At 41.1% G+C, this 21957-nt stretch overlaps 2 protein-coding genes across 12 annotated transcripts in view; both read right to left on the reverse strand.

Moving 5' to 3' along the window:
• The window catches only part of arhgef1 (Rho guanine nucleotide exchange factor (GEF) 1), a 41649-nt gene extending 29417 nt beyond the window's left edge, over positions 1-12232 (reverse strand). For 5 of the 11 annotated variants that reach the window (XM_087174859.1, XM_087174858.1, XM_087174860.1 and 2 more), the window contains exons 1-2: positions 11406-11676; positions 598-662 (exon numbers count right to left, since the gene is read on the reverse strand). In XM_087174859.1, coding sequence (XP_087030985.1) covers positions 598-624 — 27 coding nt within the window. In that variant the 5' untranslated portion in view covers positions 625-662; positions 11406-11676. Of the gene's footprint in view, positions 1-597; positions 663-11405; positions 11679-12118 lie in introns of those variants that run through there. The other 6 variants (XM_023409364.2, XM_023409365.2, XM_023409362.2 and 3 more) reach the window with 5 other exon arrangements.
• Positions 12233-14528: 2296 nt separating this feature from the next.
• The window catches only part of erfl1 (Ets2 repressor factor like 1), a 42472-nt gene continuing 35043 nt past the window's right edge, over positions 14529-21957 (reverse strand). The window contains exons 5-7 of the mRNA XM_087174866.1: positions 20801-20978; positions 18928-19057; positions 14529-17161 (exon numbers count right to left, since the gene is read on the reverse strand). Of these exons, the coding sequence (XP_087030992.1) occupies positions 16344-17161; positions 18928-19057; positions 20801-20978 (1126 nt within the window). The 3' untranslated portion in view covers positions 14529-16343. The remainder of the gene's footprint in view (positions 17162-18927; positions 19058-20800; positions 20979-21957) is intronic.

Genomic DNA, 21957 nt, shown 5'->3' on the forward strand with positions numbered 1-21957 from the left:
GGTGGGGGGGGGCATGAGTATATAGTATTTAAACAGAATGTCCCAGAAGTGCAGAGATCAGCTCTGGTGCTCCTGAGAGTAGGCAGCTGCCCCCCACTCACCCTTTCCCCTCCCTCCCATCACATTCCGGGACTAACTAAGTGTCAGGTGGCATCAATCTGATGATAGCCATCAAGCGTACGTGCCTTTGTGTGTGTGTGGGTTAACACTCAGCACGTATGTGGGAGGGGGCCATTCCTATGTGATTGTGGGGAGCTGCCGGTGAACGTACGTGTGTGTGTATGTGTGTGCACGTGCGTGTACTATGACAACTGGTCTTTACAGCAGCATTCCTGTCCATCCCTGACCAGGCTGAGGTCTAATACTGTACATAAGCAACTGAAAAAACTGCACCTGTTTCATCATTCAAACAGTTTAGCATTTCATATTTCCACCAGGTCACTAAGAGGTTACACACCGCAGCCTAATAATAACCGAGTCCCTGTTACATCAGCTCTAGTCCAAACCCGATATCCATTGAGAAATGGTTAAAACAAGCCGTTTTCGTGTGAAACCCCTCTGGCCAAGAAGAGAGGAGGAGTCAAACTGTGACCTCACCCCGAAGTGGGCATCTTCAGCGTCCATACTGTGATCGGAGGAGGCCGCACCTGTCAATCAAGCTCCTGTAATAACATGATGGTGACTGTCAGAGGGAAGTGTGATAAGTTTGCTGGAGCTGGACCAGGACCAGGTCAAATGATGCAGGTGCTTTTCAATGACAAACAGTGCCACAGTCAACATCACAGCGTGTAATGAGTAAAGGTGTGCTGATACCATTTTGGTTTTTTTTTTTAGAACCATCCGGAGCATGAATTTCATCATCATCATTGAGTGATAATCCAGTTAATTGGTGCACACAGAGAATCCCCACAACACAGACTTTCACTACCAAGACAGGTGCCATAGATAGCACTGATACACAATCGTACACAGAGACAAACAATGTAAGATTTGACCCAGCACTTTTCCGCACAACAAGACTGTCAACACATGAGCACATGGCCAGAGCTGCACTCACCTCTGGGCTGAGCAGAGACCAGCTCAAAGTTGACACCTTATCATACAGTTTGATATAATACTGGTCATTTTGATACGAGACAAGTGAAATAAGTGGAGGATCACTGTCCTTCAGTGATTTAACTTCTCAGGCTTGTTGCAGTGATGCACAGGTGCACTCAAGTGCACTTTTTTGTTTGACCAACAAAATATACAGTAATTGAGGTAAAACAGCAGCACATATAACCTGAACTTAAATCACAAAAGTACAGCAGAAGAATATTAAAAAAAAGAAAATGCTATAAGATAAACTTCTTGAATAATAATAATAATAAAAAAAAACATACATACACAAATACTAACATATTCAGTCAGAATTAATGGGAAAAAAATTCCATAATATCCCAAAGGCTTATTACTCTTTTTGTTGTTTAATACACTAAGTGACTTGAGTGGAGAATTCAGTTCCAGGAGAAAAATGGCTGTTTGTGAAAAAAGAATTTTGCATATAGAATAATGAGATATTCAAGATCATATACTATGATCATTTGGATTATTATTAAAAAAGTTAGACTCTAGGTCTTTCCGAAACTTTTGGGATATTTCACAGGTAGAAAATATATATCAATGTATAAAAATTTGGTAATAAGTCAACTAGCAGAATATATATTATGCAAAATTTTAAAATGAACTTCCTTAGCCTTGTTTGATATACAATATTTATGAGGTAAGTGCCAAGCCCCTCTCCAGTTGATCTTGCCTCTGGGTACAGTTTTATTCTTTCTTTGAAAAATTTGGCGAATATGCTTATTGTTACATTTCATATCTGTCAGTTTAATTCCATCATTCAAACATCAATAAAGACTGTGTTACATTATTCTCACCATAACTTGAGTTGAATTAATCCATCTGGAATAGCACAAGTTTAAAAATTTAATTCTCTGCAAGGAATTGGAAAACTGTGTACAGACATAAACCATTGCCATGTTCATCAAAAAGACTGACAACATTATCAACGTCTCTTTGGACCCAATTAAGAAAGAATAAATACCTGTTTCTGATAAGAATAACTCAAATACACTGTGACATTACTGTGGGGTGTGGTTACAGGGGGTTAAAATTCGCAAACATCAATAATTCTGGATGTGGCAAAATTGTCCAACTTTGGCACCTTGAGGTTTAGAACCAAAAAGAAGCTGTGGTAGACAGCAATGCACACCACTTCTATTTTCCATCTACCCCGCAGGCATCTGACCCAGGGACACTGAGATGGATGGGATGAAAGCAACACGCAGATTCCATTAATTTTCAAAGGGATTGGCTCATTTTTAAGCAAAAAGAAAAACATATGCCATCAGTATGATCTAAAAACTGCTATAATCATGGACCAATTCTACACACAGTGGCTTTATGTTAGATTGATGTTTTTAATATATTCAATATTCATTCATTCAATATGAAAGTGAGAATTATTTGAACTTTTAAGTGTAGCGTTGAGGAGGTCTCTCCATAGGAAAACAATGCCTCAAACCAGTGAGTGCAGTACTGCTGTTGTCCATGGTGCAGGCAGCTAAATGCAACCCCCAGTTGTGTTAGGCTGCATTAGTTTTAGCTAGCTAGAGTGTATATCTATAATAATAGATAATATATTCCTATATTGATAACTAAAATTAGAGCTTCACTTATTCACAATTACTAGATGCACCTGGCCACAGATTCCATTGTATGAGCTCTCTCCTTACACTTGGTCACAATAGGCTGCGTCCTGTCCTCTATATGCAGTACCCAAAAATAGCCCAGCAGCTAATGGCTATAGCTCGCTGTGTTTGCACTGCTGTTTATCTGGCTCTCTCATCAGGCCTCAGCCTCATTAGCAGTGACTGGGGGGATTCCTACCAGCAGCACTGCTCCTCCAGCTGCTGCTCCCTGAGGCGCCTGAGCAAAGAAGAAGAAAGGGAAAAAAAAAAAAATGGGGGAGTGGAAGGTGGCAAATGGGGAGGCACACAGACAGGAAGTTGGTGTAATTTCCTCAGGAAGCTATCAGAGCCATTTCCTGTATGACCTATCAGATGAAAAGAGGGAGAGAGAGAGAGAGAAAGAGAAAGAGAAGGAGAAAGCGAGGCAGAGAGAAGGAGACAACAGCTGAGAATGAGAAAAGGTGAAAAAATAAGAGCCCACAAATGTTTCCGTAGGAAACAGGACAGAAAAAACTGCCACTCGCCTCTAAGTGCACATGGGAACCAGAAAGGGAAGTTACCGCACAGCAAGAACAAAACCCAGTGATGAACAAATGAGGAACAGACAGTTCACAAGAAAAGAGTTGCAACAGGAGAGGGTGGCCTTCAGGGGTTATTTGCAGTTTTTGCTTACATTTGCATTTTGATGACCTCATGATATGTTTGATTGCTGAATAATTTGTTGCAACAACACAACAAAAAAGAGATGAAAGGCAGATCCTAAACTATATGAAATGCAGAGACATATATGTAACTTCGTAATCTTTTTTCCACATTGTCACAAAGTTGTTTCTAAATGTTTCATCACCCAATTTATTTTCTGACTGTTCCAATTGCAATCACAAACTTGTACGACTCCCATGACCAACATGACTGTGGCTGCAAACACTAGCCTATATGAACCCTATAAAATGAACAGAGAAAAAAAGCCAGGGCCTCAGTGAGGAGGTGGAGGAGGAGGGGAGGTACGTGGAGAAGAAATTAAAAGAGGGGGCACACTGCAGCAGGAAATGAAGAACAAGGCAGCAACAGTGGAAAGAAAAGGAAAAAAGCAATGGAAAAAAAAAAAAAAAGAGTGAGAAACTTTGGAAAGTCTAACAAGCACAGAATCATCCAGAAACTGCATCTGAGCACAGGACTACACCTGAAAGCTTACAACCTATGCATTTGCTTCCAAATACACCACACAAAAACCAAACACACACAGACTAGATGCTTTCAACCTTGACCAAATGGTTCTGGCTGCAGCTGGCAGAATTGACAGCAAGCTAGCACCTCAGTGAAAACAGACCCAGAGGCACCTAAAAGAGCCTAAAAGAGCATGTGTGTGAGTGTGCATGTTTTTATATTTTACATGCAGGATGCTGCCACACAGGGATGGTTACAACTACAAGATGTGTGCAAAAATGTAAGCTTATAGCGTAAATGTGCATGCACAATAGGTTGGAGGGTGGCAGCAGGGTTAGAGCAGGACCTTAGGAGTAAAAATGCCAAAGTTAATTCCGTGTAATGAAGGTAAAGCTCATTTGTCATGTGTACAAACAATACATGTAGTGAAATTCATGGTGGTATGCTCTCATGGGTGAGCTAAAAGAATATTGTGCAATAAATTCTAATTAGAATAGGAAGTGAAATATCCAGCGTTTTGGCACTTGACTCATACTAGTGACTGAAAACCAGCCGGGGACATTGCAACCTCTACGGCCTCAGTTTTGATCAAATCTGTCTGGATCCCTTAAGCAACAGATTAACCGAACAGAAAACAAAAGCATCTTAGAATATTGACAAAAAACAGCAGAGATGAGACATTTTCAGATAACAAGGCCTGATGTGACTAAAAATCTCCATGTTAGTTCAAAGGGGCAACAAAACAGTGGTCTGAACATTACAGAGGGCAAAGATATCCCAGGAATCTCGTCACTGCACTGACGGTAAGCAAACAGAGCAGGACAGGGTACACTGTGAGATACTGAAGATAGAGTAGCAGGGCAGATAGTGTGTGCGAGGGAAGTGACATCAGCCTATGCCTGAGAGAAGGAGCGGCTCATCTGTGGTAGAAGTGTAAGAATATGAGCCATCAAACATTTTTTCCGTCCTCTTTTTCACCACCACATCCTCCTTTCTACTGCAATCCTTTCTTTCAGTAGGTTTCATCTCTGTACATCTTATGTTTCATTTTCCTTTTCCTCTCTCTCTCTCTCTTAACCTCCCTCCTTCACCTACAGCTCAAAATAAAGTGGCCCCTTGTACAATCGCTCCAAGACAGCCAGTGCATTCATGGCTGGCAGACAAGGGTCAATTATGTAATTTAACGACCATTACGTAGTGGCTAAAATAAGATTATGGGCAATAGTGCCGAAGAGGCAGGTCTTTTCATTGCTTCACAGACTCCTACCTTACATGTTGTTCATTTTTTCTAATACAAGTCCAAAAGGAACCGTGCTGTTGAATCCCTCTGGATTCCTTGAGTTTTACTGCAATGACCTTTTTCGTGATATGATTTTATTTGGAAACAACTGTGGCAAAGAATCATTGACCTTCTTTTCATATGATTTCAGTTGAGTAGACATTGCTCTCAGAGGTTTTTAATGATGCTGAACAGCCCCCACCCACAAACAAAATCCCAGTCCAAGACTCCCCAACCTATGTTAAGATTTTAGAGATGATGTTAAACAAGGTATACCACAAAAATGAGCTACAGCTGAACTTCCTCCCTTCTTCTACAGCCATGCATATTCACCAAAGCGTTCTCTTCACTTTCTCGTCTCTCCTTAGAGCCAAAGTACAGTTCACTCTCCTGCTCCAACAAACTGCCACCCCCACCCAAACCCACCCCCTCCAACCCTCTCACTCTCTCCATGTCCCCATATAGAGGTCATTGGCTTCATGGAAACATTTGATAGGCCGGGGCCAATCGACTGGCATGGATTGGCAGTTCAGAGTGAACCTCCAGCTTGGCCTAACTGCTTCCATGTGTGCGTGTGTCTGTGTGTGTCTGTGTGTGTGTGTGTGTGTGTGTGTGTGTGTGTGTGTGTGTGTGTGTGTCTGATCAGTAATTGCTAAGGCCAAACACAAAAACCTCTGATTAGCATTTGGGACAAAAGCTGCTCCTCATTCATTAACAAGTATGTTCTGTTGAGTGTTTGTGCATCCAGCTTTCATTTGCATCTGATTTTAACACGATACCAAACAAAGCAGCCATACCAAGGCTCCTGCTGAATATTCCTGGAAGGAATTTCGCCTGCCTAGAATCAAAGCTGAGGCTAACATTGCCAAAAATGCCTCTGTACTTGCACACAAGCACACCTTGGTTCGCGATGCTAACCTCATGCCAATCCAATCCAGATATGAAACATTCTCTCTCTCTTACCTGCATCAAGGGATAATTCAATCTTCAGCCCAGACTGTTCTCTGTACTGACCACAATCAGTGTTTGAACTCAAATTTAAATGCATATCTACAATTCCACTTTAATTAGCTAGTATTCAACCTTTAAGAAGTATTATAGGACTGGGCGATATAAACAAAAAAAAAAATACAGGTTATCACATACAGCTATGGATTGCTTCTAAATAGAACACCGTTGTCCAATTCAATAGTCAGTTTTAACACATTTAGAGCAGTCCGCTCCTTCCGTTTGTGTTTTTTAGCTGAACTGGACATGCCTGATATCACAGCCTGATATCTGCAGACAGCTAGCTAATGTTAGCTCCTGTACACGGCAGGTAAGGACAAACTGAGCAGAGCAGAATCTCAATGCCGATTCCAAACAGTGTGCAGAAAAATGTTTCAGTCCGTCTCACTGTTAAGTTCACACAGCCAGAGGTGGCTAACCCCCTGGAGTTCACAGTCACCTGGAGTCACAATGGTGCATTAAATTCCAGCATGCAATAGTTTACAAGACTGTTGAGTCTCGACAGCTAATGAGGCCAGCTATACCCAAGTTAATTTTTGACTAAAAGTAACCTGTTTGTGCAAATTTTAATACCTTAATTTTCATGATGTAGACACACATTATACAGGTCTTTATCGCCCAGCCCTATACCACACACTCTTTTTCCATGTCAAACACTGTTGCCTATGTTACACACATTAGTATGTGTTATGCTAGTAGCATCTAATGTAGCACAGTCCCTCATACTGGAGGACCTTTCACCCCCCCATACCCCCCATCTTTCCCTCCTCAAGAGTAAACATCATCTATGGAGTCTAGTCTCGCTTTTTCCACTCTGACCCTCAAATGAAAGAGCTCATTCTCTTTTCCCTCACTCACTCTCACACTCTCCATCACACACATCAGCTTGCCAGTCGTCCGTCTGACTCACACTTGGATAAACGGATGTAACTCTTTCCATTTTCTACCTTTTTTTTCAGTGAGTGTGGAACAAGCACTTGCCCTGGCTAGCAGCCCTGGCTATACCTGAACAGAATCCTCTTGTCATTATGTGAGAGTGAGAGCACATCTCACAAACAGATCGACTGGATTCATTTTGGACCCTGAAGGCGTCATTCAGTTGTGGGGAGGGGATGTCACTGCTGCACACACATGACTCACATGTCTCACGTCTCACACATGCACACACTTTGGCCACACATACTGAGAGCAGGCAGCCTTGTCTAGTTTTTACTGCAGTGTGAAGCAGTCCTGATTGACAGCAGAGAGATGACAGAGATTGGCAGGTGAAGACACTGAGCTCTTTGGGGTACGATAAAATACCTATGGGCTAGATTAACTTCTGAATCGCCGTCCTGTGAATGGACTGATGCCATAATAAGACTACTGAATAGTTTATAGTTAACATTACAATGAATGGTATGAAGTTAAATACAAAACAATTAACAAAACAATTAGTGTTTTGTCTATGTAAAAAGACTTTGTCAGCTCAGTCAAGTGCAGAACGAGTCAGTACAAATCAGTGTCGTGGGGTTCTGTTGGGCCATTACACTATTAAAGGGGTATTCAACCAATTATACACATATAGGTAAGTTTACTCACTATAGAAAACTGTTTTATAGAATCTTCTTTGGCTCTGAGGGAAACTTTCCAACTCTCGCAAAAATAACCATGATGATGTCACTATGACATCATCATGGTTATCTCATCTTGGACTCTGACTTATAACAGAAAACCTGCATTAGAAACTGTGAGTGTGGGGTTTTAAAGATGTGGGCATTTACCAGGAAAAAGAGGGTCAAGAAAAACACACTATGGAGTTGCATTATGGGAAATGTAGGATCAAATGCTGTTGGAGTTTGACCCATACCCACTGTAAGTGCAATGCTACACTGGGGAACCCCTTTAAAGTAATAAAACCCCTTACACCCCCCCTTATAGGCAATATGTATGAAGTCTTATTATTATTACAATATTATTATAATACTCAGTAATGTGAATTATTTGGATTTTTCTTAAATCACTCACACCATTTAACATATGTGCATATTATGTTTTATCTGGTGGCCTCACAAATTCCCCTCAGTGTTCATAGCACTACTTTCTCCGAACAGTCACACAATGACAGTTGTCACATCTAACTGATACAAAAATGACAGTATTGGGACATTACACCTGCCACAGATGACTCAAAATGATAGTAATCAGCATCAGTGTCCAAAATCTCCATTAAGAGCTCACTGCAGAGTAAACCACTGTAGAGAATGAGTGACACAGCCCCAGCCTTTCTCAGCCACGACAGTGTAACAGTGAGCAAGCAGTAACAACAGCAGCACCCTGAAACCGAAGCAGCTACATGGAACTCGGGCAACATTACTTTCATCATTTACACCCGTAACTCCCCTACTGTGACATCAAAATGTCTCTGGTGAAAAAGGTCAAGCGATGTCTGTTATAGTACTGTTATGTCTGTTTATGCTGTTGTCCCTTGTGCAAAAGAGGTTTCTGACCTCAATGTGACTTCTATAAAATGTAAAACATTCTCTGAAGGTTTGAATTTCAATTTGAAAAATTATTAACAGATAAAATAACCACATGGGAATGCCTATTTGAGGTTAATCCAGTCAATAATCCAGTAATTAACAGACAAATCAAGGCACAACATCACAGTGATGCACTGATTTTACACAATACAAGCAAATGGCCAACAACAACTACAGATATTAAAGAAATAGACACGGTCTAGCAAGAATTCAGCTGACAAATCTTTTCAAACCACACTTTTCAAACCACACTACATTTTAGGGCTGCAATTTATGATTATTTTCATTATAGATTAATCTGCAGATTGTTTCCTCAACATATCGATTAATCATTTGGTCTATAAAACATTAGGAAACGGAGGAAATGGTGACATGTTTGTTTTGTTTAGTCCAAAACTTAAAATATTAACATATCTGAGAACATGGAACCATCAAATGTTTTGCATTTATTCATACAAAATGACTCGAACAAGTCATTGATTATCAATATAGTTGCCGAACCATTTCCAATCAAGTCAAGGCGTCTCCAATGTATCCAAGTAATCTAAAATTTATTTCGTCCATGCAAACAAACACAGGAACACACACTTTGTTCAGTGCTGAGATTACCTGTCGTTTCACAGGTATAGTTGTGTCACATGCGCACTTCAGCTTCCTATGCATTCATGCACAGAGTTTTGTAACTTCACCCCATCTCAACCACTGAGCTCATTCAGGAGGAATCAGTAGATTTCCCTATGAAGATGAGCAGCCCAGCACGCTCTGTCTCTCATTATCTGCTGCCTGTGCGTCAACCTAACTGCAGCCAGAGAAGAATACCTGTGCTCCCTTTGAAGTCCGAGCCTGACTACAGTAAATTATTATCTTGCCTTTAACACAGCTCCACACCCCAAGGACACCCCTTGGCTGATCCACTGTGGGTGCCACTACCTGTCCCTCCAGTTGTTGGATATCTCTCAAAGAGATAAACAATAAGTGTTACACCTCACTGAAGCACTATCTGAGTTAATCTTGCTCCCCTCTGAGAGACAGTGGATGTGGGTGAGTTTATGTAGGCCTATAACAATAGAGAGAGTGAGAGAAAGGGAGGGAGAGAGCGGCACAGCAACTCAGATTAAATAGCCAACATTCCTTTAAAAGGAAGAGAAGGTAGCCTTTGGGCTCCAGACAAGCCTGCACTTGTAAAACATGGGGAGAAAGAGATGACAAGTGCAGTGCTCCTCTGGTCTAACAGAGCGTAACAGGAAGTGGCAGGGCCTGCTTCACATGGGGCCTCTGGGGTGCAGCGACTGGCTGTGAACACGTCACAGTCTCCAAAAACCGCCAGCTGCAACGCCCTTAACACACACACATACACAGCACATATAATAATTAGCAAAACTATTTGTAATTAGCACTCACTGGAAATGTGAGTTTGCTTAGACAGAGCTCATTCTTGCAGACCAAAACCCGGGAGGAGCAAAAGTCATATATAGGCACAAATAAGACAAACTAGCCTGGAAACCTGGCAAAAAAACCTGTTGTTCTTCAGGGAGTGATTAATGAAAACATGACGGCTCACTGGCAAGCACAACCCACACTGTTCCAGCCTCCTATCTTTAGTTAATGACTGCATTCAGATAATGAAGCTGAACTAGATGTACAGTAATTGCAGTTTCCTGTGAGAACAGGAAACCCTTGCCTATTCTGCACAGGCCATGTCCTCTGTTTCACAAGGCAAAATCAACATGGGTAATCAATTATTTGCAGACACTAATTATTGAACACTGTCTGCATGGACACCCCCAACTCTATATGCACTATATGGGCTGATTTGATGAGTGAGTGGTATAGAGAGAGGGGAGGGGAGAGAGAAAACTGGGAGGGACTGCTGTCATACAGAGCAGCAAGATTGTAGCCTACTTTCATGTTGTGCAAAAACAATGTTGACAAATGAATAAGAGGAAAACAAAGGGCTCGTTCACCTAAGTCTGTAATCACACTGCCAAGTGCCCTTCTTTCAAATGGACACAGCTGGAAACAACAAAACGGACATTTAAGAGGAACAAAATACAAACAGCTTTAGACTCTAGGCTGGATTTTCCTTATGAGAAACAACCACTGCACATTTGTGATAGATTTCAGTTAGATTCTCTTGCAAAGAAGACACCAATACAAACTATTTCACAAGGTCGCCAGCTACAAACTCTCCACTGAGTACCAATGACACAGCATAACTCCATTTGGGAATATTAAAGTGATTTGTAGTTTGGGATAAGACCTAAACCAGTCAAGCCATAAAATGTTAGATGGCTTTGCCAGAAATTAGCTACACACGGTCCAACTCTGCTACCTGAAGTTGTTATACACATAACAGCTACTTTAATGCTTCTGACTAATACTTCAAGTTTCCCCAAAAGAACTAGAATATTTCCCGGTGCTACAATAATTTGCGAAAATGTTCAATAAACCCGTTATAATTATTATTTTTTATATAAATATGAGTTAGATGAGATGTGGTGAAGCCAGCCGAACACAGCATTCCTCTGTGTGGACGCTACCGTCTGCTGCTCGGGCTGTAGAGGTGTGGAGGGGGGGTAAGCCGTTTCTCTTGGTTAAACAAATATCCATGGCGACTTTTAACATATCAAACAACGCCATAAAAGTTCAGTTTCTTTGTAAAGTTTGTATGCAAAGAATTAAAAATGATGTACTCACCCTTAAATTGAGAGAAAACGACAGGCAGCGCGTCTAATAGGTTTCCTGTTCGAAAGTTGCCGTGTGTCAGTGGGAAAAAAACATTGTACGCGGAAGTACACATAAAAAAAAGCAGAGGGTGATCAGCAGACGGTGATTAAAAAGCAACGATTTGGCGTTTCAAAATGATCGAGTGCAATGTGTCCGACAACATATAAACACGGGTAATAAATTCACTTATTACCTTTGTGTGTTTTATGGCTTCACAGTCAATTAAAAAAAAGTAAACCGTCTAAAAGGGGTTGTTTCCGCACTGTGTTACACAGTAACCCGTCCCCATTGAGTCCACACTGTGCTACTGAGCAGTAAGTATTTTATAATTAGGCCAATGATATTTATGCCTGTGTGTGATTTATATGTGGTTAAAGCCACATATTTGCAGTTAAGGGATATTTAGCCAAGATATTCCAACGCGCAGTGTACGTTATTTCAACTTTGCAGTACACTACTGCTCTCACTGTTCAACATTTTAGGCTATTATCTAATAATAATTATTAGCAAATTTCCTACATGAACTTAGATGAACTCTGTTGCTTAAACCTGATTTCTGTCTCATCATCAGTATTAGTGTCCAAACCATAGCAGTGACCAGAAAATACATTTTCTTCCTAAATTAGTCGATTATTTGTTCCTAAACAACCAAGCTCTGCTGTATGAAGCATACATTATTTCACCTTTTATGTTCTTTTTCCCAGCTGATCTGTTGGTTTTCATACAGCCATAAATACATTTCACACACTATTGCGAAGCCAGTCTGTAGAGATTCCAGCTGTTAGGCAACATAAAGGAACATCTGTCCGTCGTGAAATCAAGGCATCTGTTGGCAGAGTGGATTGCCCAAACCAAACTTTACTCCCCTACCTGATCACCGGCTGCTTCACTTCAACTCTGGTTTTCATACGCCACCCTGTGGAGAAACATAGACACGACCTAGGCCCTTCCCATCTGAACATTCACTGACTGTCCTGATCTAACTTGACCTGTACTCTCAAACTAATATGACCCTGCAAAAAAAGCATACAAATTGTCTAGTTAGTAAAACCTTTAGATGGCTGTCATGACTGGAGACTTAGCCCAGTTGTAATTTTGTTACAACAGAATAAAGTCTGAGGTTCAAATTTCATTCTTGACCTAGGAAAAAAACAACCTCAACACTTGGTCTATTTAATAGCTGTTCTTGAGCTTTAGGTCAAACCAGCTGTCACTGAATTGTTGCTTTTCAAATAAACCTTTTATTCTGAGAACTTTAGGGAGTTCTTGTCCATGTTGGCTTAAAATAAGGTCTATTTAGGCCTTACATTTTTTGGATTTTACAAAAAAGGCTTGATTGACACACTGCCCACTCTACTCTGGTGTGTAGTAGGAAAGGACTCAAACCTGAGATCATTTCGAAATTGGTGTAGAACAGCAAAGAAAAATGTATGTACAATGTACAAACTACTACTTCTATACTTTGAAGTGGAACTATGGCAGATATAATAAATCATAATAAAACATGAATCCAAGTAGAAGTCAGTATTTAAGTATTAAAAGATGTGTATGAGTGTATGGGTGTGTGTGAATGGTCATAGCACTGTGATGCTGACACAGTGTACAGAGGCTCTGGTCTGGCTAACAACAAACTGCAGTATGATGTGGACCCTCACACAGCTTCCTACTTTACCTTTTAGATTCAACCTGTCTGTTTCCACCTTCAGGTTTGCTCCTTCAGGTTTGGATCATGAACTAAATCTAATTGTCACATATTCTGAGTGGCTGCTAGGTGCTTTAGAAGTGATGCTGATGTGTGAGGTATGGTTGTTTTATTTACCTGTGAGAATGCACAAATTCCCAGAAGATACCCTCTTTGTTCAAACTGTGCAACAGTATTTTTCCGACCTCATACACCATGTTGTCATTGGCACTTACTGGCACTTACATATGACTTCCACATGCACATATGTTTTGCTGTACCGGGAGGTTTTGTGTGGGTGTCTCTCTGTGTAGTGCGCAACCCTTTGAGGACAATAAAGTCTCCTCTGTTTTTCTGTTGAGGTTGTCTCACAGATTTAAATTCAAATTCCTGTTCAAGTCATTTTCAGACAAGTGAATATAGTTCTGTGTCTACAGTTATCAACACATTCGATGAACAAACTGTTTATTTTTGCCCTTAATTCGAAATATTATAACACGACACATGACAGTCCATCAAACTTTGTATAAATCAGTGTTTAAATACATGTATCTATAAGGTTATGACACCTCGCACCTGTCCTCAAAGTTTACATTCTCTCTGATGTCCATCAATGCTTGTAGTTATTTTTAATTTAATGAATAAATTATTCTAATTCTTATTATTGTCCTAACCTCTCTGTAGCTTGTCAAATGGTGAGAACAGGAATGAACCTTAAAACTGGAGAACAAGTTAAACACACAAAATGAACAAAGAGCGATGACGTCTTTTCATTGTTAATAACATAATTTTCAAATTTAATTGTATTCACATATAAAGTGAATTTGATTGACTGTTTATCTGGCATTGTGTTTGTGACTAATTATTTAGTGATGTGTTTTTTAAGTTGTCAACATACATGACACCATCATCCTAAGAATTTATCTATTAATTTTATCCTCAACTGTCTCAATGAATCTAATTAATATTTTGTTTATCTGATTAAGAAATACAGATTAATTTTCTATGATCAAATTATATTTTTCAATTTTAATATGTCATTTCCTCACAGTGTAACTCTAATGCTAATTATTTATGGTATCACATATTTGCAGGTTTGCAAAAGAAACTTTAATTTTTGTTATCAAAACAACAAAGTATCTTGAAACTCAAACATTTAAATTTGTCGGATATTAGCAGTCACATCTGGTTTATTTATATTATATATTACTAACTATAGGAGATATAAAGTGACCAGATAGAAAAATGTTGTTTCATTCAAAATATACTTTGTTGTCCCAAAAATATTAGCAAGGTTTGTTCACTGCTATAAATTGCTTAAGTAGCTTCAAAGATTATGACAGAAATTTGAAGGGCCACCTCGCCCTTCATTGTTCGCTGTGAACAAAATGAATAACAAGATCACAGTCAACAACAGTCCACTATCCAGAATAATGTTTATTGCTTTTGAAGATATTAATCTTTTTCTTCTTTTTTGCACTTTCAATTTTTCTTCTTTACAGTAAAACAAAGAGAGATGACAGGTAAAACCACTGCATTGTCAATTTTGGATGTGTACACACACATACACACACAGAGGAAACAGTATTTACAGCTGTTAGTCAGTGAAGTCCACATGGAGGTGACTGGAGGCCTTTCCTGTAGCAACTCAACAAACATAGAGCTTTACATTAACTTTACAATAGAGCTTTCACAACTAATCGTATACCGCCACTGTTTGACAAACCATAGGCTATAAAGGCTATGAAGCTGTACAATATGGTTTATTGTTCACTCTGTGCTGAGAAACTGGGCCGGAGAAAGGAAGTTGGTCAAAAACAGATAAACAGTTTTTGAATATTTTTTTCCACTGTTAAATGTCCTCAAGCAAACTGAATTGCTTTGCTGCTGGCATGGACAAAAAGCATTGATTGAAAAATAATCAAAACAGATTTTCGGGGGAGGATTTAAAAAAGAAAATTCGAAGACCAATATTATTCACATTTGACTAATTACAGTACAGTTACACTGGGTGAATGCTAACTATAAAAATAAGTCTACCGGCATATATTTGAACCCAAAGGGTTTGTACGTTGGGCATCTGGCAAAAATGACCAAAGGGCACAATTAACTGGGGTTGAGAAAATCAGAGACAATTCCCAGTGTGACCTCTGTCCTCATCATAGAAAAACATCTTCAGAGTGCAGATCTTCTGCCATTAATAATTTAAACTTTGATACACCTAAGCTTATAATTTTTCCAACATGTTTAAATACTGAATTAAATCACAACAATACAGCTAAATCTTATCATAGTGAATAATAATTAAATGTAATGTACACCATATTAAAATATATACACAGAAATATTCATACAAATTTTTAGATTGGCCCAGCTCTCTCTGCTCTCTTTTTCTTTCCGTTCAGAAAATGTGCAGGAAATACTTGAACCACGGGACAAAATAAATATTCACTGACTACCACAGTTAGCACTATTAGAAATATGGATTTTTAACATTTAAATCAACCTGCTAGAAACTATATCATATAAAAGTAAGTGCAAAATAAACTTAGGGGCAACAATTTCAAGCACAGGTTTACGATCAGAGATGATCTCTCAGAGGGAGATGTTGCCTGAAAGGACCACTGGGTGGCAGTATTTGACTGTCTCAAAAGTCATAGTGATTATACTGTATATATACTCCAGATCTCAATAATTACAGTACAGATCTGTAAAATTGGATTGATCTGAGCAATATTTGTTGTTCTGTTCTGTTATTATAGGGATGTTGTTTGTTAATGTTTGCCAAGGCAGACATTGCTGTGTTGTAATTTACTACCTCGCTGCCTTCTATCATAGCTCGGCCACGGACAGCAAATTGTAGAGTGCTGAAGGCAACGTGTAAACAAGTCTGCAAACCACGGCGTGATCATTTAGTGTGAGAGATCAAAACAGAAAGGACAAGATGGTGACACAGACAGCCGATACACTTAAAACTGTACGCCCCATATGTTCCGAGATGGGGAAGTCGGTAGTGTAATGGACTGTAGGCAAGTAAAAACTTACACAGGGAAACAGTAATTTTAGAAGTAAAGAGCATAACTGCCTTTCCTGGGAAAAGCATCTATCAAGACTGATGGGAGAGTTGATAATCTAAAGCAGAAAAGAGTTGCAGAGAAATGAAAGGAGAGAAGAAGAGAGTTATCAGAGCATAGACTGGCAAGATGGTGGATGCAGGAGAAAATGTATTAGCTGTGTATCATTTTGAGAGTCTCTGTCTCCCTGTGTCTTTCATGCAGAGCCATGGAAGGAGAGAGCGACGGAGCCAGGGAGGGCGGAGGAGGAGTGATGGGAATCAGGCTCTTCAGAGGATGTGGAGACACTGTTGGAGGGAGCGATGAGATGGGTGGCAGCACGCTCCCTTTCTTTCCATCCAACACAATCTGTGATCGGTTTGCCAGGCTGGATTCCTTCCCGATGCCAAATTCATGCTCGTTTTCATTCTCCGAGCTGCAGTCGCTCAGATCTGTGATCTCCAGGTCTGAGTCCGACTCCGGGTCCTGCTTCACCCCCCCCCTCCTCTCTGTGGGGCTCTGTTGGTCTGTCCCAGTCCCGGATCCCAGCCCGACCGCTCCAAGCCCCAGGCTCAGCCCCGTGCCAGGAGGATTGGTCTCCACCCTTTCCCTTTCCCCAAGTGTTGCCCCGTTGCCAATGTCCGTCCGAGCCATCGACAGGCTCCCTGGGTAGGGTGGCAGGCAGAGTCTGGCTGGCTGACCACCCGCTGTGCCATTCGTCCCTCCAGTTTGCCCCGCTGCTCCCCTCTCACCCCCACCTGCTTCCCCTGGGGGGAGCAGGGAAGAGAAGGGGTGAGGCAGCTGGGAAAGGCTGCTCTGCAAAGGGTTGGGGTAAAACTGGGAGGGGTAGAGGGAGCCAGGGGGCAGTTTGGGGCAGTTATTGAGAGAGAAGGCCCCTGGGAGGTAGGGGTTGAAGCCCCAGGGGTAGTCAAAGGGTGGGTTGCGAGGGTACGGGCCCAGCAGGGACGGGGGTTTGGAGTAGCATGGGGCACCTAGGACAGAGAAAATCCAGAGACGGAGGTTAGAACTCAGAAGGGCCAAAGGTTTCTTGACATACAACATCCAAGAATGTTCACTAATTATGCTCAACGGTATTAGCAATTCTAATCAGAAGCCACAGGGGCCAATTCTGGCACGGTTGCTTTCAACAAAAATCTGATGGTTCATTTATGCATGCCAGTACTGTGTAGTACACCCACTTCACACTGCTGCAAACCAGATGTGATCACAAAGATTCTGCACTGCAGTCAAAACTAAAAAAAAAAAAAAAATCAAGCAACTAATCAAGCAGAGTTTACATCCTCCAAATGGTGTATTATTTCAGTATGTTAAATAGGAAATAGTTGGAGGCATGCTGCCACTGTTCTGACTGCACATCAACACAGTGGGGACAGTCACCTTGTTGAAAAATCTATTGGAGAAATAATGAAGAATGTGTTAGCAGACGAGTCTGTGTACTTCCAGAGGTTAAATGACTGACAGGAAGAAAACTTGTAAACTGTCAAGCTCCTGTCACCCCCCTCCCTACATGTTTTGACATGTCATCATATCATTTTAGATTAAGCAAAATCCTTAAGGTGTAACAAATTAAATATTGCACCGTATTTCAATTCAGTTCCTTGTAAGCATCACTTGATAACAGAAAAAGGGGGTAAATTTGAGGTGATGCTGGAATTCAATTTTAATGAACAAACAAAAGCATTGCCTCTCAACCCTACTGTACTTCCTTCCAACTGACAACCAACTCAAAGATTCTCTCTCTCTGCTGCGCCCTCCATCTCTCACAGTCTTCCTATCTCTCTCTCTCTCTCTCTCACTCTGTTATTTACTATGCAGGGCTAATTTGACAGTGGTGAAGTCTCTGCGTGCTGGGCCAGGAGTAGCTGGCAGACACATGAATATTGAATCAGTCAGGCAGGCCTCACTTGCTTATGAAAACACAGTAATGGGCGCCCACAGGCCACAAACTGAAGCCTGCACCCTCAATTAGGGCCTTCCTGCCTGGGAAGGGATTAGGACAGCGGGGACACATGGGAGGGAGAGGAGGGTGAGAAGGGAAGAAGGGGGGAATAGGACCTGAGGACAAACAGAGTGGGGAGGGAGAGGGGTGGGGGTGGGTTTGCAGGTTGTGTGATGAGGAGTGCATGTGTGTGTGAGTACATCTGTTTACATGCTACCTCTCTCTAGCTCTGCACATTCGGTGTATACATTCTGATGCACGCATAGAGCGTGCAGAAAAACAAACAAAGGCAGATACATTAACACACATACATACTGTCAATCATGCAAACGTTCACAAATCCACGCTGCGTTTGTAGACACTTGTGCATGCAGAGAAAAGAGGAGGACAATTGCGAACAATCACGCTGAAAGGGCGGGTGACTTCTCCAGCCTTCAACTTGTTTCTTACCACCGCTGATGTGCATAATTCACAAGCTAACATGGCCTCTCTCACCTGAAGCACAGCCTCACTGCAGGGTGCGTTGGGACAGCCATCTCTCTTATTTCCTTTAACAATAAATGCTCAAGCCTCCCTATATCCTCAATGCTCTCTCTGCTCTCCTGCTTCCTCTCTACCTTCTCCTCCTCCCTTTGTTTAAGAAGGTCTACTTTCTGTGTATACACTGCCTACACACCCTCTGTACAAGCTGTCTTTTCCCTCATGAAGACGGCTTTGTCTCTGGGATACTATAAGATTCCTGTTTTTGCTCAGGCAACTTTAAGTTTTTGACAAAGTTTTCTTCTTCTGTCGGCTCACCTGAACTGAGGAAAGGGAATGTGTCCAGTCTCAGCTTGTCTCCTTCAGGCCCTGGTGCCGTGGTCCCTCGATCAAACAGGGATGTTCCTCTGCCGGAGTCTGGCAAACGGGGAAACAGGGACTGTATGGCCTGAGCAACAAAGAGAGCGATGAAAAAAAAGAGAGAGAGGAAAAAGATTTAAAAAAGGAGTTTGTGCCTTGACAATAACTTCCTAAATAAAGCACATGTATTCCCACAAATCCAACCTTATGGTGCTGCTGTGTAATGCGGAGCAAAGTCACATGTTGACAGCAGCACCCCGCAGAGTGTGATGCAAACAGTGACACAGTCGCAGCAAGGACAGGATAAAATGGGTGCCATGGGAGTCGTGGTAAAAAGGGAGGTAGGAGGACGCAGAGGCTCAGAGACTCAAAGGCAGGAAGAGTACAGAGTCAAATGGAGACCAGCGATTAAGATTGCGGGCACAAAGGATAAATGACAAGAAAAGAGAGAGGGATTGTGAAGGGACACAGGACGAATAGGACTGAGATCTGAGAGACTGACATCCATTCAGGATGTAGGGCAGCTGTGTGTCTGTGTGTGTGTGTGTGTGTGTGTGTGTGTGTGTGTGTGTGTGTGTGTGCGTGTGTGTGTTGATGTGTAAAATATGTGAAGGAGAAGGAGACAAGTTAAAAAATAAATGGAACACTTGAATCTCAGGAATCAAGGGGACAAAGGGGGATTTTTTTCCCCAAGCAGGACTGTGGATCAATAGTATCTGTCACCCCACAGCCCCAAGTTTGAAAGGCGAGACTGTACTCCCAAGCTGCGAGATCTGCGTTGCTTAACAAACCGCATTAATGACCCGCCATTGATCTGATCTAACGCGACCCCTTTGCTTTCTATTTCTTTCATTTTCAATCGATGACAGATGGATTCGCCATCGGAGACGGGGATAAGAGAAGGAGGGGATAATGTCTTCTTTTGTTTTAAGGACAAGTTAAAACCGTCTCCCTCCACTGTCGCCTTCAGAGTGTGTGTCTCCTTATCCCATCTTAAGGATGGCGGAGACAAATGATGGATGATTCTCTCTTACTGTACTTTCAAGTTATGTGCACTTTCTAGGACATTAGTTGCTTGAAATAAAATTAACTGCACGCTAGCACTTAAATCAAAGTTAGAAAATAGAGTCTTCTGAAACAATTTGTGTGGCTATGTTCATAATTTAGCATAGACACATTTAAATGGATTTGTTCATTGTTTTATTTTCTATAAATATCTGATCGCTTTAATAGACCTACAAGTAAAGTCATTATTTTTGAACTAAATCATCATTTTTTGTTCATGCCTCCTTCTTTCTGTGTTCGGATACAATTTATCTCTGTAAAAATTTTACAGTCTCACAGGGCAAATAATAAGTGAGTTGTATTCTATTATGATCACCAGTAGAGACAGTGAATAAAAGATAGATATGGTGAATACCACACATTCTCTTGTACAAAATCAAATGCACAGCAGGGGCCTGAGAAATACAACGGCAAAATAGCTGAGAGAAATGGATTTCAGTTACTTGAATTAAATCACTATTAATAAAAAAGAGTTGTGTGTCTTGCCATTTCTCCTTGTCCTTCTTTTTGTTGCAAGTTTCTCTTGCTCTTTTATTCCCTGTGTATTTAAATACCATTTTTTATTATTACCTGCCATAGAGACAAAATATGGATATAATTTAGATTTCAATGAATGAGTCTCATTTCTCAAAAATGTGTCAGACTATAAATTCATGGTCATTTTCTACGTGACTGACACTGCATTATCTGCATTTTCTTATCTTACAATACATATTAAAATATCTCCCTCCACCCTCTCCCAGTCCCTCCATCGTACCCTTCGTACCTCTGGGGTGCAGTCTGGTGCGGTGGAGCCGCCATTGAAGTGATTCTGGGCCAGGAAGAAGGGAGAGTTGGCCATGTCCAGGATGGGGTAGTTCACCAGCACGACCTTACTGAAGTTAAACTTGTAGGTGAAACGTTTCCCTTTAGTTTTGTGCAAAATGCGCTTGTTGTAGTAATACCTGCAAAGGAGGAGGAGAGCATATCGAAGCAGGGATAGAGTGAGGGGATAAAAGATAAAGGAAAAAGGAAGAGGAAAAGGAAAAGAGGAGAAGAGGATTAATATAATGCTCACATCAAGGTTTTGTATTTCATCACCAACAGAAAAGAATAAGTAAACAACTTCAGCGCTGTGGGGTGAGAGCTATGCTGATTTCCCACTGTTTTTATTCAACTCCTCCTTCCTCAAATCAATTCATGTCTGACTGCCTTGATTCAACACAATATGCTCCTGTAGAGGGAAATTTTATTCAGCTGTTAACAGACACAAAGTCAGAAAGCCGAATCCCTTCAAGTGTCTGAAGCCCTTAACATGCAGTGAACTGGAGAACAAAAAACAACAGCAGGAAAACAACAAGACAAAATACTTCTTTCATCATGCACAAGACTATTTTTAAATCAAAAGAAAATATGGGTATTATATTATTGTATAATATTTATTATGGCATCAAAGTGAATGAAATGATGTCTTAAAATGAAAAAAAAGGTGTAGTACTACTAAGTAAATAATCAGATTTTATTCATAAAACACAAATTTGTGACTATTTTAGTGAAAATAATAACCTAAAGAAAATGAGAGGTATGAAAATTGTATAAATCCTATTTTCATCCTGGTATTTAATTTGACTCATCTCTGAAACTGTCATGTAAATGTGCATGCCGACGAAAAACGGCCACTGTTCCCCACAGGAAAGCACATTTACAAAGAGGGGGGACAACAAGAGGAGTCTCCATGGTAACAACCTCAGGTGTCACCCGCTGGGCATGTCGAGCTGTAGTCATGCCGGTTTCCTGTGCCACCCACTAAGGTGTCACAATGTTCAGTCTGCCAGGATGCCAGGCTGATCGGCAGTAAGGGCAAAACATGCAGCCATCTGGTTCAGGTAAAGGAGCTGAGTGCTCAGGCGGGGACGAAGGGGAAGTGCATGGGTGGGGTGGGGT

This window comes from Seriola lalandi, unplaced genomic scaffold (assembly GCF_002814215.2).
Source record: "Seriola lalandi dorsalis isolate HSWRI2012SDOR001 ecotype SW California unplaced genomic scaffold, Sedor1 jcf7180002054390, whole genome shotgun sequence".
NCBI lineage: Eukaryota > Metazoa > Chordata > Actinopteri > Carangiformes > Carangidae > Seriola > Seriola lalandi.